The sequence below is a fragment of the Schistocerca piceifrons genome, chromosome 10, assembly GCF_021461385.2.
Source record: "Schistocerca piceifrons isolate TAMUIC-IGC-003096 chromosome 10, iqSchPice1.1, whole genome shotgun sequence".
NCBI lineage: Eukaryota > Metazoa > Arthropoda > Insecta > Orthoptera > Acrididae > Schistocerca > Schistocerca piceifrons.
Window position 1 is genome coordinate 38466187 of NC_060147.1, and position 15173 is coordinate 38481359.

The 15173-nt window shown below is 45.1% G+C and overlaps 1 protein-coding gene across 1 annotated transcript in view; it reads left to right on the forward strand.

Moving 5' to 3' along the window:
- LOC124718667 overlaps positions 1-15173 on the forward strand; it is a 98568-nt gene that overhangs the window by 35166 nt on the left and 48229 nt on the right. The window contains exon 6 of the mRNA XM_047244293.1: positions 9284-9655. Coding sequence (XP_047100249.1) covers positions 9284-9655 — 372 coding nt within the window. The remainder of the gene's footprint in view (positions 1-9283; positions 9656-15173) is intronic.

A 15173-nucleotide genomic window follows, 5' to 3' on the forward strand; every position in this document is an offset into this window, starting at 1 on the left:
TTCGCAACCCGGACTCCAGCAAAGTGGTACATTCTTGTGCAACAAGTTGTGCAATGGGAAGGTCACTGTTGCCATCCCGGCAGTAATTTATGGTAGAAGGTTATCTTCTGCAGGAGGGCCTGAAGCTCCTTTGTGGATGAGAGGTGGGGTGTGGACGTAACAGAAATGTGGTCTGGCAGAGGGTGAAACCTTCTCACGAGATCTTTAACCCCAGATAAATAAACAATAGAGGGTTGAAAAAACTGAGATTTTGCGAGGTTTTACAGTAAACCTGCGGACGAGAGACAGAAAACAGTGCACAAATTTTTCAAGCGATTAGTCATGGAGGAGCCCATGATTACAGTATCATCCAGATAATTAATGCAACCCAGGACAGGCATAGTCAATTGCTCTTAAAATTGCTGTAAAACAATACGGGTGCAAATATTGAGACCAAAAGAGGTATTCAAAATCAGAACTTGCCTAGACTCTTCATCCGTGGGAATATGCAGACATATTTCAGACAAATAAATTTTAGAAAAGTACTGGCCACTTGATATTTTCCTGAGAGGCTGTGTATCCACGATCGACTGCGTGTTGCCAGTAGTACTGAAGTCGCCGCAGAGGCAGAGTTTCTCAGACGGCTTCTGAACTACAACCAGCGGAGATTACCATACGTGTGCCATAACAGGTTGCATCACCTTAGAGATTGAAATATGTCCAATTCTGCTTTCACTTGACCTCTCAGGGTGACAGAAATAGGACGCGCACATAAAAATGAGGCCGAGCTTTGGATTTTAAAGAAGTATGAGCAAAAACAATTCATAGCACACCCTATACCTTCTGAAAACAAGTCTGACAACTCCTCACACAGTATTTCCAACTGAGAATACGGTGCCTGATCGGACACAGGGTAAACTGTATCGGTGACAGAAAATCCAGATGCCTGAAATGCATCCCTCCAAAAAAAGTTTTCAATACTGGCATCAGCAACCACCAAAAATATAATGGAACGAACCACTGACTTGCACGGGGCAGATGCCGTAAAATGTCCCAACAGCTCAATCTTCTGTTTGTTACAATTTACCAGCTGCCACGGGACTGGTGTCAATGGCGGCAAGCCTAAACTCACGTCAGTTTGAGAATGCCATAACGTCACTGCGGCACCTGTAGACAGATGACTTACATCCAAACTGCCAGATGCCACTCAGATCTGTACCAAATGTTGTATGTCTATAAAGTATCAACCAAAATTCCAATCTAGTGCGTTCTGTGTGCTGTCGTCCAGCAGAATGGATGCAAACATTAATAAAAGTAACACCAGAATTACCAGAACACAGGAAACGTGTGTTTTTGAAGATGTGCACGTTGCTGCTGTGGGTAAGTTGGTAGAGCGTTAGGTTGTTGTACCAAAAGTCCTGGGCTCATATCTGAATTAAGAATTTTTTTTTTAACTGCTTACACATGGAACTGTTATATCTTTCTCTTCTTCATTGACACTACATCCCAAGATGGTACTTAGCCTCTTTGACAATGTTCCACCATTTCTCTATGGATTTCACGGTAGACCTCCAGTTATGTCAACCAACTCGTGCAGTGTCTTCTCCAACCTTGATCGTCCTCTTGCTCTTGTTGCTGCAGGTTCAGTGCAGCAGGCTTTCCTTGCAGGATCTCTCTCATCAAGTTGTATTACTTGTCCAACCCATCTCAATCTACACAACTTTATGAAGTTGACCACATCATCCTCCTTACAGCAGTCACAAAGCTCGGCATTCCTTCGCCTCCGCCAACTCCCATTTTCATACACAGGTCCAAAGATTCTACTCAGTGTATTTCTTTTGTGATCTCAGTCTACTTTCACCCTGCTCTGTAGCTGTCCATGTTTCTGGACCATACGTAAGTACTGGGCATATCAGAGTGTTATAGAGTCGGCACTTAGTCACTCGTGATACAAGCTTGGGTTTAAAAAGTCACAGCACTCCAAAATAACATCAATTAAAAGCACTATGCAGGCCATAATTTCAGTCAGTGCCGCCATTTGTTTCTATCTTTGCGTCCAGATAAGTGAAACATTCCACTCGTGCGAAAGTCGTTGTGTTATGGGTTACTGTGTGCTGTAAAGGTTGATTTGTTCCATTATACAGGGTGATCCCTTGATCGTGATCGGGCCAAATATCTCACAAAATAAGCATCATACGAAAAAACTACAAAGAACGAAACTTGTCTCGCTTGAAGGGGGAATTTAGATTGCGCTATGATTGGCCCGCTAGGTGGTGCTGCCATAGGTCAAACGGATATCAACTGCATTTTTAAAAATAGGAACCCCCATTTTTTATTACATATTAGTGTAGTATGTAAAGAAATATGAATGTTTTAGTTGGACCACTTTTTTCGCTTCGTGATAGATGGCACTATAATAGTCACAAATGTATAAGTGGTATCATGCAACATTCCGCCAGTGCAGACCGTATTTGCTTCGTGTTACATTACCCGTGTTAAAATGGACCATTTACGAATTGCGGAAAAGGTCGATATCATTATGATGTATGACTGTTGTGATCAAAATGCCTAACGGGCGTGTGCTATGTATGCTGCTCGGTATTCTGGATGACATCATCCAAATGTCCGGACCATTCACCGGGTAGTTACATTATTTAAGGAAACAGGAAGTGTTCAACCATGTGTGAAATGTCAATCATGACCTGCAACAAATAATGATGCCCAAGTAGGTGTTTTAGCTGCTGTCGTGGCTAATCCGCACATCAGTAGCAGACAAATTTCGCGAGACTCTGGAATCTCGAAAACATCAGTGTTGAGAATGTTACATCAACATCGATTGCACCAGTACCATATTTCGATGCACCAGGAATTGCACGGCAACGACTTTGAACGTCGTGTACAGTTCTGCCACAGGGCACAAGAGAAATTACGGGATGATGACAGATTTTTTGCACGTGTTCTATTTAGCGACGAAGCGTCATTCACCAACAGCGGTAACGTAAACCGGAATAATATGCACTATTGCGCAATGGAAAATCCACAATGGCTGCGACAAGTGGAGCATCAGCGACGTTGGCGGGTTAATGTATGGTGTGGCATTATGGAGGAAGGAGAATTGGCCCCCATTTTATCAATGGCAATCCAAATGGTGCAATGTACGCTGAATTCCTACATAATGTTCTACCGATGTTACTACAAGATGTTTCACTGCATGACAGAATGGGGATGTACTTCCAATATGCGTGCGGTTGAAGTGGTATTGAATAGCATATTTCATGACAGGTGGATTGGTCATCGAAGCACCACACCATGGCCCGCACGTTCACCAGATCTGACATCCCCGGATTTCTTTCTGTGGGGAAAGTTGAAGTATATTAGCTATCATGATCGACCGACAACGCCTGACAACATGTATCAGTGCATTGTCAATGCATGTACGAACACTATGGAAGGCAAACTACTCCTTGGGGAGAGGTATGTTGTTACACGTATTGCCAAATGCATTGAGGTTGACAGACATCATTTTGAGCATTAATTGCATTAATGTGGTATTTACAGGTAACCACGCTGTAACAGCATGCGTTCTCAGAAATAAGTTCACAAAGGTACATTTATCACATTGGAACAACCGAAATAAAATGTTCAAACGTGCCTATGTTCTGTATTTTAATTTAAAAAACCTACCTGTTACCAGCTGTTCGTCTAAAACTGTGAGCCATATGTTTGTGACTATTACAGTGCCATATATCAGAAAGTGAAAAAAGTAGTCCAACTAAAACTTTCATATTTCTTTACATACTAGACGAATAGGTAATAAAAATGGGGGTTCATATTTAATAAAATCCAGCTGATATCCGTTTGACCTATGGCAGCGCCATCTAGCGGGCCAACCATTGCGCCATCTGGTTTCCCCCTTCAAGCTAGACGAGTTTCGTTCTTTGTAGTTTTTTCGTTTGACGCTTATTTCCTGAGATATTTGGCCCGGTCACGATCAATGGACCACGCTGTATATGTACTTTGTCTTCTCTTCATTAATTTTCTTGACCCATCTTCTCCTCCCTCAGTTTTTGAGCTGAGAAGGCTCTTTGTAGATCTCTAAATGTTCTCATTCGGTCCATATCATCTGCATATCCCATCAGTTGTACGGACTTATAGTAGATAGTACCTCTTGTCTGGATACCTGATCCTTGCACCACTTTTTCCAAGTGCCTGATTGAAGAGTAGGCAGGAAAGCTCACCCCTTGTCTTAGCCCAGTTTGTGTGAAGATTGGGGTGATAGCATATACTGCACTCACACAGTACACAGGGGGTGCCTTAGGGTGACTTCTGTCAAATGCACTAACTCCTCAGGCACTCAAAATTTCCGTATTGCCTCATAAAGTTAGGCCAAATTTATCGCGCCATATGAAGATTTGAAATCAATAAAAACATGGTCTTTTCTACTGTTTGTGGGAGAGTAAATATCTGATTCACAGTTGACTTTCCTGGTCTGAACCCACACTGATAACTTCCAATAATGTTTTCTGCTGTGGGTGAGAGTCTACTTCAAACACGATATTTGACAATACTTAAAATGCAATATTTAGGAGTGTTATGCCTCTGTATTTGCTGCATTTAAATACACTCCTGGAAATTGAAATAAGAACACCGTGAATTCATTGTCCCAGGAAGGGGAAACTTTATTGACACATTCCTGGGGTCAGATACATCACATGATCACACTGACAGAACCACAGGCACATAGACACAGGCAACAGAGCATGCACAATGTCGGCACTAGTACAGTGTATATCCACCTTTCGCAGCAATGCAGGCTGCTATTCTCCCATGGAGACGATCGTAGAGATGCTGGATGTAGTCCTGTGGAACGGCTTGCCATGCCATTTCCACCTGGCGCCTCAGTTGGACCAGCGTTCGTGCTGGACGTGCAGACCGCGTGAGACGACGCTTCATCCAGTCCCAAACATGCTCAATGGGGGACAGATCCGGAGATCTTGCTGGCCAGGGTAGTTGACTTACACCTTCTAGAGCAAGTTGGGTGGCACGGGATACATGCGGACGTGCATTGTCCTGTTGGAACAGCAAGTTCCCTTGCCGGTCTAGGAATGGTAGAACGATGGGTTCGATGATGGTTTGGATGTACCGTGCACTATTCAGTGTCCCCTCGACGATCACCAGTGGTGTACGGCCAGTGTAGGAGATCGCTCCCCACACCATGATGCCGGGTGTTGGCCCTGTGTGCCTCGGTCGTATGCAGTCCTGATTGTGGCGCTCACCTGCACGGCGCCAAACACGCATACGACCATCATTGGCACCAAGGCAGAAGCGACTCTCATCGCTGAAGACGACACGTCTCCATTCGTCCCTCCATTCACGCCTGTCGCGACACCACTGGAGGCGGGCTGCACGATGTTGGGGCGTGAGGGGAAGACGGCCTAACGGTGTGCGGGACCGTAGCCCAGCTTCATGGAGACGGTTGCGAATGGTCCTCGCCGATACCCCAGGAGCAACAGTGTCCCTAATTTGCTGGGAAGTGGCGGTGCGGTCCCCTACGGCACTGCGTAGGATCCTACGGTCTTGGCGTGCATCCGTGCGTCGCTGCGGTCCGGTCCCAGGTCGACGGGTACGTGCACCTTCCGCCGACCACTGGCGACAACATCGATGTTCTGTGGAGACCTCACGCCCCACGTGTTGAGCAATTCGGCGGTACGTCCACCCGGCCTCCCGCATGCCCACTATACGCCCTCGCTCAAAGTCCGTCAACTGCACATACGGTTCACGTCCACGCTGTCGCGGCATGCTACCAGTGTTAAAGACTGCGATGGAGCTCCGTATGCCACGGCAAACTGGCTGACACTGACGGCGGCGGTGCACAAATGCTGCGCAGCTAGCGCCATTCGACGGCCAACACCGCGGTTCCTGGTGTGTCCGCTGTGCCGTGCGTGTGATCATTGCTTGTACAGCCCTCTCGCAGTGTCCGGAGCAAGTATGGTGGGTCTGAAACACCGGTGTCAATGTGTTCTTTTTTCCATTTCCAGGAGTGTATATCTCCTTTCTTGTGCATCAAACACACTGTCATTCCATTCATCTGGCAACTCTTCCTTTTCCCAGATACGGCGCAAAAGCTTGTATGCTCTGCCATTTAACTCAACTTATCCAGCTTTCAATAGTCTTTATATTAGGTTACCAGTCCCTAATGCTTTGTTCTTCAGTTGGTTGTCTACTTGTCCTTGAGAGAGAGAGAGAGAGAGAGAGAGAGAGAGAGAGAGGGGGGTTGGGGGGGGGGGGGGGTGGTAGGAAGGGGGGTGACTATGGCCTCCTAATCTTCTTCAGGGTGGATTAGGATCTCTTCAATAGGGGGCTCTGGAGCATCCAACAGTTCACTAAGATATTCTATCGTCTTGATCGTCAGTTAGTAATTCCCCATTTTTCCTTTTACATATATTAATATGCAGCTGAAGTGTTCTTCTTTCACCATTAATTTTCTGATAGAATTTTCTGACATCATTTGATTTTTCAATTGTCTCCAATTCTTCAGTCTGCTTTCTTCCCTCTCACTTTTCTTCTTCCAAAGCAGTTTCTTCTCTTCTCTACTTTTATCTTAATAACTTCTTACCACTAAATGTGTAAAAGATTTCTGAAGCATTTTCCTATAAGCCAAGTTTTTTTTTCATGTCTTATTATTTTACAATCTTCATCAAACCAGGAATTCCGTGGTCGTTTTCCTTCTTTCCCTAGCACTTCTTCTGCTGCCTTAGTGACTGTGTCCCTGCAAGAACTCTATTCCTGATCCAGACTACCACTTACACAGGGTGTGTATAGTGTAATATTCTAAACAACCTTCTCAGAGTACGTTTCAGCAAGCTATTCATTACTTAGCTTTGATGCCACATACTTTCTTTGAGATCTTCCTTTCCATCTTTCCTTGCATTAGATATTAGAGCTCTTAGTTTTGCAGATACGAGGTAGTGGTCTGACTCCACATTAAGTCCTCTGTAGGTATGTATGCCTGCCGTCAATAATTACGTGATTATTTCGGCTGTAGGTATGCTGATCAGTGCTAACAATGTTGCTTTATGGGTCCTTTTGTGTGGGAACATTGTGCTGCCTACAACCATGTTATGTTATAGTGCAAACTGAACAACTCTGTCCGTTATCGTTTGTTTATTCGTGGAGGCTATGCTTACCTTTTGCTGGACGGTAATGATCTTCTTTCCCAATCTGTACATTGAGGTCTCCAATAATTATTTTAACATCTTGCGCTGGACATTCATCGTAGGCTCTGCCGAGGCTCTCGTGTACGGTGTCTAGTTAATCCACCCACTATAAGTTTAAATTCTTGTCTTGCTATGAACTCTGTACCAAATTCATGGTTGCTCTCTCAACCATGGAACTACTATATGGTAGATCTTTTTGTGACATGTAAAAAGATTTCCTGGAGTTTGTAGAAATGTTGTCTTGGCAGTCTGCTTTCACTTTATTTCTTTGAACGTAGTATGTATAGAATACATTTGTAGTTTTACAGAACATACAATCAGAACAGAAAAATAAAGAAAGAATTGCATCACATGTGCAGTAGTAGTAGTAGTAGAAGTAGTAGTAAAGAAAATAATAAGATTAATAATACATATATAAAGTTCAAAAATCAATGCAAATAAAACCCACATGCACATGCACGCATGCGCAGTGTTACTCATTCGTTGCCCATCCATCCTGTAGATTGCAGAATGAAAACCTGTGTCCGAAACAGAACTGTGTTGAAGTTTCAGAGGGTCTGGGTTCATCAATGAGTTTAGCCATTATCCACCTGTGATGTTGAGAACTGCACACTGAAGACCCAAAGAAACAGATACACCTGCCTAATATTGTGTAGGGCCCCCGCGAGCTTGCAGAAGTACGACAACACGACGTGACATGGACCCGACTAATGTCTTAAGAAGTGCTGAAGGGAATTAACACCATAGCTGTCCATAAATCCATGAGAGTATGAGGGGTTGGAGGTCTCTTCTGAAGAGCATGTTGCATGCATCCCAGATTTGCTCAATAATGTTCATGTCTGGGGAGTTTGGTGGCCAGTGGAAGTGCTTAAAGTCAGAAGACTGTTCCTGCAGCCACTCTATAGCAATTCTGGACGTGTGGGGTGTCGCATTGTCCTGCTGGAAGTGCCTAATGCACAATGGACATGAATGAATGGATGCAAGTGATCAGACAGAATACTTAAGTACGTATTATCTGTCAGTCATATCTATACATATCGGGGATCCCATATTGCTTCAACTGCACACACCCCACAGCATTACAGAGCCTCCACCTGCTTGAACAGTCCCCTGCTGACACACAGGATCCATGGATTTGTGAGGTTGTCTCCATACCTGTACATGTCCATCTCGATACAATTTGATGTGAGACTCGTCTGACCAGGCGACATGTTTCCAGTTATCAACAGTCGAATGTCAGTGTTGACAGGTCCAGGTGAGGCGTAAAGGCTTATGTCGCATAGTCGACAAGGGTACACGAGTGGGCCTTTGGTTCCGAAAGCCTATATTGCTGATATTTCGTTGAATGGTTCGCACACTGACACTGAACCCTCTGCCAGACACTTAAGTGTGATGTGCAGAGTAGCCACGTAGTAGATGTAGGCAGATTCGATCTGATTCAGCCTCACCTTTGTGCGTCTGTTAAGTGGCAGGTTAACACACTTGGCTATCTGCACAGGTATGTGGCATTTGAGCAGCTAAATGAGGCATATATAGGCAGTGGAGGGAATAAGAGGTGATTGAGGAACCTGTTACAGCAAACACTGAGGTTCTTAAATCTGGTGGTCTGTCATTCGAGCATATTCCACTATATTAATGCTTTGACTATCTGGAAAATGAGACCCTTTCATCAGGAAGATAATGAATGGAGAGCAGAAACAGAAAAATTGGCTAAATATATCCCAAAAGTTAACTGAAAGAAAGGCTAAGATCCCGATTTCGAGTCTCTATCTGCCACACAGTTTTAATCCTGCAGGAAGTTTCAAAGTGATACGGATTAATTTAGTGTAAGTGTAGTTTTGTAAATAAATTGTCTATTTCTGGCAACTAATGTGTCTGGTGTGCAGAGGATTTTAAAATGTGAAATGTAGCTTGTTTTGTAAATATAATAAATAGCAGTTTTCGATTGTCTGGATTTTGATCTGCTATTTGTTCGGTGTCAGGTTCTCGTTAACTCGGATACTCCAGAGCTCGCTGTAGTGCAGATTTAAAATGGTCCTTTTCCCTCGGGTGTCCCGTATTTTAATTTTTGTTCGCGGGTGTGGCAGGTGCTGGACTTGAGGCAGACACCGGTGGGGGATCCGGAGGTGATGTGCTTCAGCCAGCTGCAGCGGCTGGAGGAGCTCCTGCTGGAGCGGCCGGGCGCCGTCGCGTCCGCCGTCGCCGACAGCTCGGACTCGTCGGACGGCAGTGACGCCGAGCTGCTGCCCTGCACCGCGGGCGCTTCCGCGGCCGGGCGCTGGCCCGTGCCGCGCTGTCGCTGCGGCGAGTCACCGCCCGAGTGGGGCGGCGGCAGCGGGGCCGGGCGGCCCTGCTACGGCGGCGCCAACTGCGGCTGCTGGGGCACCGGGGGGCGCTGCAGCCCGCCGCCCGACGACGTGGACCACCACCAGCACGCCCACAGCAGCTGGCACCACGAGGTCGGGCACACGGTAACGCCGTAGTCATGTCGTCTCGCGGTTCCCCTGCTCTCTCTAGTGGGTTGCCTTTTCTGCAATTACCTCTGTCTGATTTGCGGTGAGTTAAGAGTGACTCTGCTGGGGCACTCTCGCACGTTATTCCTGTACGGTGTATTTGCAGTGAGTTTTCCAACTGCCAGTGGGAGTTGTGGGGAGCGGACGGAGTGAGACGGACTGCTGTGTAGACCACGGGGTAAGGAGACTTTCCGGGGAGGGGGGAATGAGCTGTGCCTGCCTCTCTCTCGGATTGCGGGCAACGTGTCTCGTGCTTTATGCTTCTGCGAGACAAAAAGTTGAACATGTATGTAAAAATTCCTCAGTTGCGCTTTGTATTCAGAACTGAAATCGTTTTATGCAGTGACACCTTTACTAAAGATTGTAACTGTTACAATTAAGAAAATCCATCACCAGGAGAAGAAAAGTGTAAAACAGAGAGAAGTGCAATGCAGCCATGCAGCAGATGATACTGTAAATACACTCATGCTCATAAATTAAGGATAATTGCAGAATTGGCCTTACACAAAACTGGCACTAACAATATAGGCACACACGGCACGGATCTGTAAGTCTACGGTATTGGTGATAAGTTGAGAAAGCTGTCCCAAACACATGCGCTACAAAACGCCACTGTTTCCTCCGCCTGTACCCTGACATCAATATGGGATATGATCACCGTCCACACATACACAGGCTGCACAACGGGTTGGCATACTCTGGATCAGGTGGTCGAGCAGCTGCTGGGATATAGCCTCCCATTCTTGCACCAGTGCCTGTCGGAGTTTGAAGACATGCAGTGATATGTCGACCGAGAGCATCCGAGACGTGCTCGACGGGTTTTAGGTCTGGAGAACAGGCAGGCCACTTCATTCGCCTGATATCTTCTGTTTCAAGGGGTACTCCTCCACGCTGGCAGCTCAGTGGGACTGTGCATAATTATCCATCAAGAGGAAGGTGGGACACACTGAACCCCTGAAAAGGCGGACATACTGGTGCAAAATGATGTCCCGATACACCTGACTTGTTACAGTTCCTCTGTCCAAGACATGCAAGGGTGTACATGCACCAATCATAATACTACCCCACACCATCAAACCACGACCTCCATACAGGTCCCTTTCAAGGACATTAAGAGGTTGGTATCTGGTTCCTGGTTCGCGCCAGATGAAAACCCGGCGAGGATCACTGTTCAGACTGTACTTGGTCTCGTCCGCGAACATACCCTGGTACCACTGTTCCAATGACCATGTACTGTGTTCTTGACACCAGGCTTTACGGGCTCTCGTGTGACAAGGGATCAATGGAATGCACCTTGCAGGTCTCCGGGCGGGCGAATAAACCATGTCTGTTCAGTCGTCTGTAGACTGTGTGTCTGGAGACAACTGTTCCAGTGGCTGCAGTAAGGTCCCAAACAAGGCTACCTGCAGCACTCCGTGGCTGTCTGCGGGCACTGATGGTGAGAGATCAGTCTTCTTGTGGTGTTGAACACTGTGGACGTCCCGTACTGTAGCGCCTCGACACGTTTCCTGTCTGCTGGAATCATTGCCATAATCTTGAGATCATACTTTGTGGCACACAGAGGGCCCGTGCTACGACTTGCAGTGTTTGACCAGCCTCCAGTCGCCCTAGTATTCTACCCCTCGTAATGTCATCAATATGTGTTCTTTGAGCCATTCTCAACACTGTCACTATTACCATGTCTGAAAACGTCTGCACACTTACTCGCTGCACCGTACTCTGACATGCACCAACACACCTCTGCGTATGTGAACTGCTGCCAACGCCACCGTGCGGTGACCGCAGGTCAGATGCACCGCATGGCCATACCCCGAGGTGATTTAAACCCACAAACTGCCCACCATTGCGTTGTTTCACCATGTATCAGCATTATCCTTTATTTATGAGGATGAGTGTAATAACAGTATAAGGAAAAACATAGATTCCTACTCACCATAAAGGTGACAAATTGAGTTGCAGGCAGGCAAATGAAAAGACCATTACACATTTAGCTTTTGATCAACACATTCTTCGGAAAATGAAACACAGCTCACACACATGATGACCACCTCCTTCGGGTCTGACTGGAATGCATTTTGGAATGTAATGCCGCTACTGTTGTTCGGGCATTGTAATGAGGTGGACTATATAGGCTACAAGTGGTGGCCTTTACTTTACTCTGTTTGTTTGACTGGACTGTGTTGCTCTATCTGAAGACAGCACACTGTTCTCGAAGATGCCAAGTCCGTGCCCACCAGTCACCACAAAATAAATTCACATGCTGCTTCTTTATTGCACACGCATTTTACCTCTTTTGTATTCATTCCATGTTAGATTTTTCTATAGCATACAACTTTAATGAAGCTCACAATCAGTATCTGCATTTGTAATTTAGCTCTGTTCTCTGTGTCTCTCCCTTGACAAGTGACTTCATGACCATTGTCTCGCACATGGAGATTCTGTGGTTCACAGTGAATCTCTGCAGTGGGATGGCGTTTTCACATAATAACTGCACCTATGAATGAGTGTGTAGGAATCCAGATGCCCATCACCCCTGCCTTGCAGATATGCTGCATCCATTTTCACTCTCGTTACATGCTTCCTGCATAATATGTGACACAAAACAAACACTTACTGAAATAACAAAAATGCTTGCTCAAGGTTATGACTATCATTTTTCAGACAGAGAGACAAATTTCTTCGAAGTGGTATGTCACTCCTGAAATTTGTAGTGGATTTTTAAGCCTTCTATCTGCTTTTAGTTTCTCCAATTTTATGACTTTCGTTCCCATTGCTGCTGGTTTTCAATTTTGGTTTTTTACTGTTTCCTAAGCCACGGACCGGGCGCTAATGACCATAGCAGTACTGCGCCCTAAAAAAAAAAAAAAAAAAAAAAAAAAAAAAAAAAAACAACCACCACCTCCTGAAATTGTTGAATAGCAGCAGTCTGGAGGGGCCAGGGAAGGGGAAGGGACAGCAGGGCACAGGTGGGGGAGAGGAGAATGCTGTTCGGTGGAGCATGCCGGGATTAGATGGAGAATGACAGAGTGCCACCAGGTGCAGTATCTGTGCTTTGGGGTAGGGAGCAGGTGGGGTGGGAAACTGGAAATGGAAATGAGAGGAGCAGTGAATGGGAGGGGGGGGGGGGGGAGGAGGGTGTGCGTGGTGTGATGATGAGGGAATGTGCCACATTCTGCCAACATCCCCCCCCCCTCCCTCCCCCCATGTGTTTACTTGCTTGCTTACACGCGTGTGTGCGTGCATTCGTGTGTTCTGGGAGCTGTCAGCCATGTAATTTCGCTCTGTTGTGGTGATAGGTTGTGAGAGACCATCCTCATGAGCATACTTACCGTGCCAAGTATATCTAATTTTTCTTTTACCTTCGCTTCATCTCTAATTTTCGCATCTCAAGCGGAGCTGCTAGAGACTGAATTGGCTGTCTTTAGCTGCCGGGTTTATTCATATGAAGTGGTCCAGTGATGGTTGCTTGACCAATTTTAAATATTTTAATTTTTTATATGTGATTGCCCTATATTTGAGAAGTTCAAAACAGTTTTTTTAAAATAATTTATCTGTCACCTTTACTGGATGGCAGCCATTTTTATTTGCAGGTGCGCGACGATTGTTCAGTCTGGAGACATTAGTGAAAATTTGAATATCTCTGCACTGGGTTAAGTTACAACATTGCAATTGACATGATTGTTTTTAGAAAAGTGTCCTCTACAACATTGTCTCTGACACAAAATATCCAAATTCAAAAATAACCAGTCTAAATTAACTCCAAAGTTTGGTATCCAAATTTTCATAAATCCATCTTTTAGGCCTAAAAATAACAAACAAGGAGTGATTTATGAGTGTCTATTTTTTCCTATAGTTAGATATTATACACTACTTGCCTCATATAGAGCAAAAACACTTGCAAATGTTTCCTTAAATTTTTATGAATTTTTGAAATTTGGAAAATTTTTATTTTTTGTAAAGTTTGAAGTTAGTTATCTCAGGTGAGACTAAGTATAAAAATATGATTTTTGCACAGTTTGTACACCTATATGATAGCAACGTACTGTAAAAATTTCAACATTGATATCTGACTGAACACTTCATCATAATCAAATTTCCTTCCTCAAAAATCTCTCTGCACTTAGGAGAAAAGGTAGTAGGCACTCGGAAGCTAGATCCGGACTATAGGGTGGGGGCAGGGAGAAGGGGTCAATCTCCTAGAAGCCACTTTTTTTTACTGTGGCCTTGGCAGTTGCCTACAGGTGCACTGGCGATTGTCATGGAGAAAACAAACACCACGTGAAACCTTCCTCACCTCTTTAGTCTGATGGAGTTGCACAATTCGTGCAGAAGTGAAGCATTGTATTGTGCTCAGTATTCTTTTCTTTGAAATCAGCTAAGAAAATTCCTCTGGAATCCCCTAAGAGTATTGCATGACTCTTGTGGACTTTTGCTTTTCCTGGTGAAACTTCTCCTGGTTTACGCCATTTGAGAGATCCTCTTTTTGACGGAGGATCGTAATAGAGAACTATAGTTTTGTCCCCCGTAACAATGGTTTCTAGTACTTATTTCAGGTTGCCATGACACAGCTCCAAAAGTTCGGTGCAACAAGTCGTGTGCTGCTCCTTCTGCATTGCAGACAGAAGTCCGGGCATCCATCTTGCACTGGCCTTTTCTATTTGCAAATGATCGTGCATGACCCAGAAAACAGTTGTTTTAGATATCCTAATTCATGTTCTTGTTATTCTCCCCCTGATTTTCCATGGTATATTTTTATTCATGCACAATGTAGGCTTTTCTCTCTGCAAGTATTGTAAAATCTTAGTGCCCAAAGTAAAACAACAAAATGGATTACGGAGAAAACCCATCATTGTAACAGGAGTGATGTTAGTAGATAACACCATAGTTCTCTACGTATCCACAGTCGGTTGATCATTCGTGTCATTGACCCACTCGTGATGTGATCGGTAGCAGAGTTACTCATAGGTGTGACACGTGTCACGTAAAACAGGCCTTTGACAAAGCTTTGTGGGACACTAGTGTAACACAGAAGTCAGACTGAAACAGTTTCAAAGATTGTCTGCCACACACGAATATCCTGAATAATGGGTCACTGGTAAGTCATGGGTGTGACACAGTGAGACGATTGACGGTAACCACCCTCTTTATAGTAGGGGTCTCAGTCAGATTGTTATCTACAACAACCAATTTCCATATTGTGCATGATCAGTTGCACACAAAAAAAGGTCAGTGTAAGATGGGTATTTAGACTTCTCCCTGCAATGCAGAAGGAGCAGGGGGGGGGGGGGGGGGAGGGGAGTCACAATCAATCACTGAGGTGTGATGCGGGAGCTTTATTGGGATGCAATTTTCACAAGTGCTTTTGCAACAGGTCTGGCCATTTTCTTCACATTGCTTCACGCAAACAGCGCATAACTTCCAGGTAGTATTCCTTGTTGACTGTATGGCCATAAGACAGGAACTC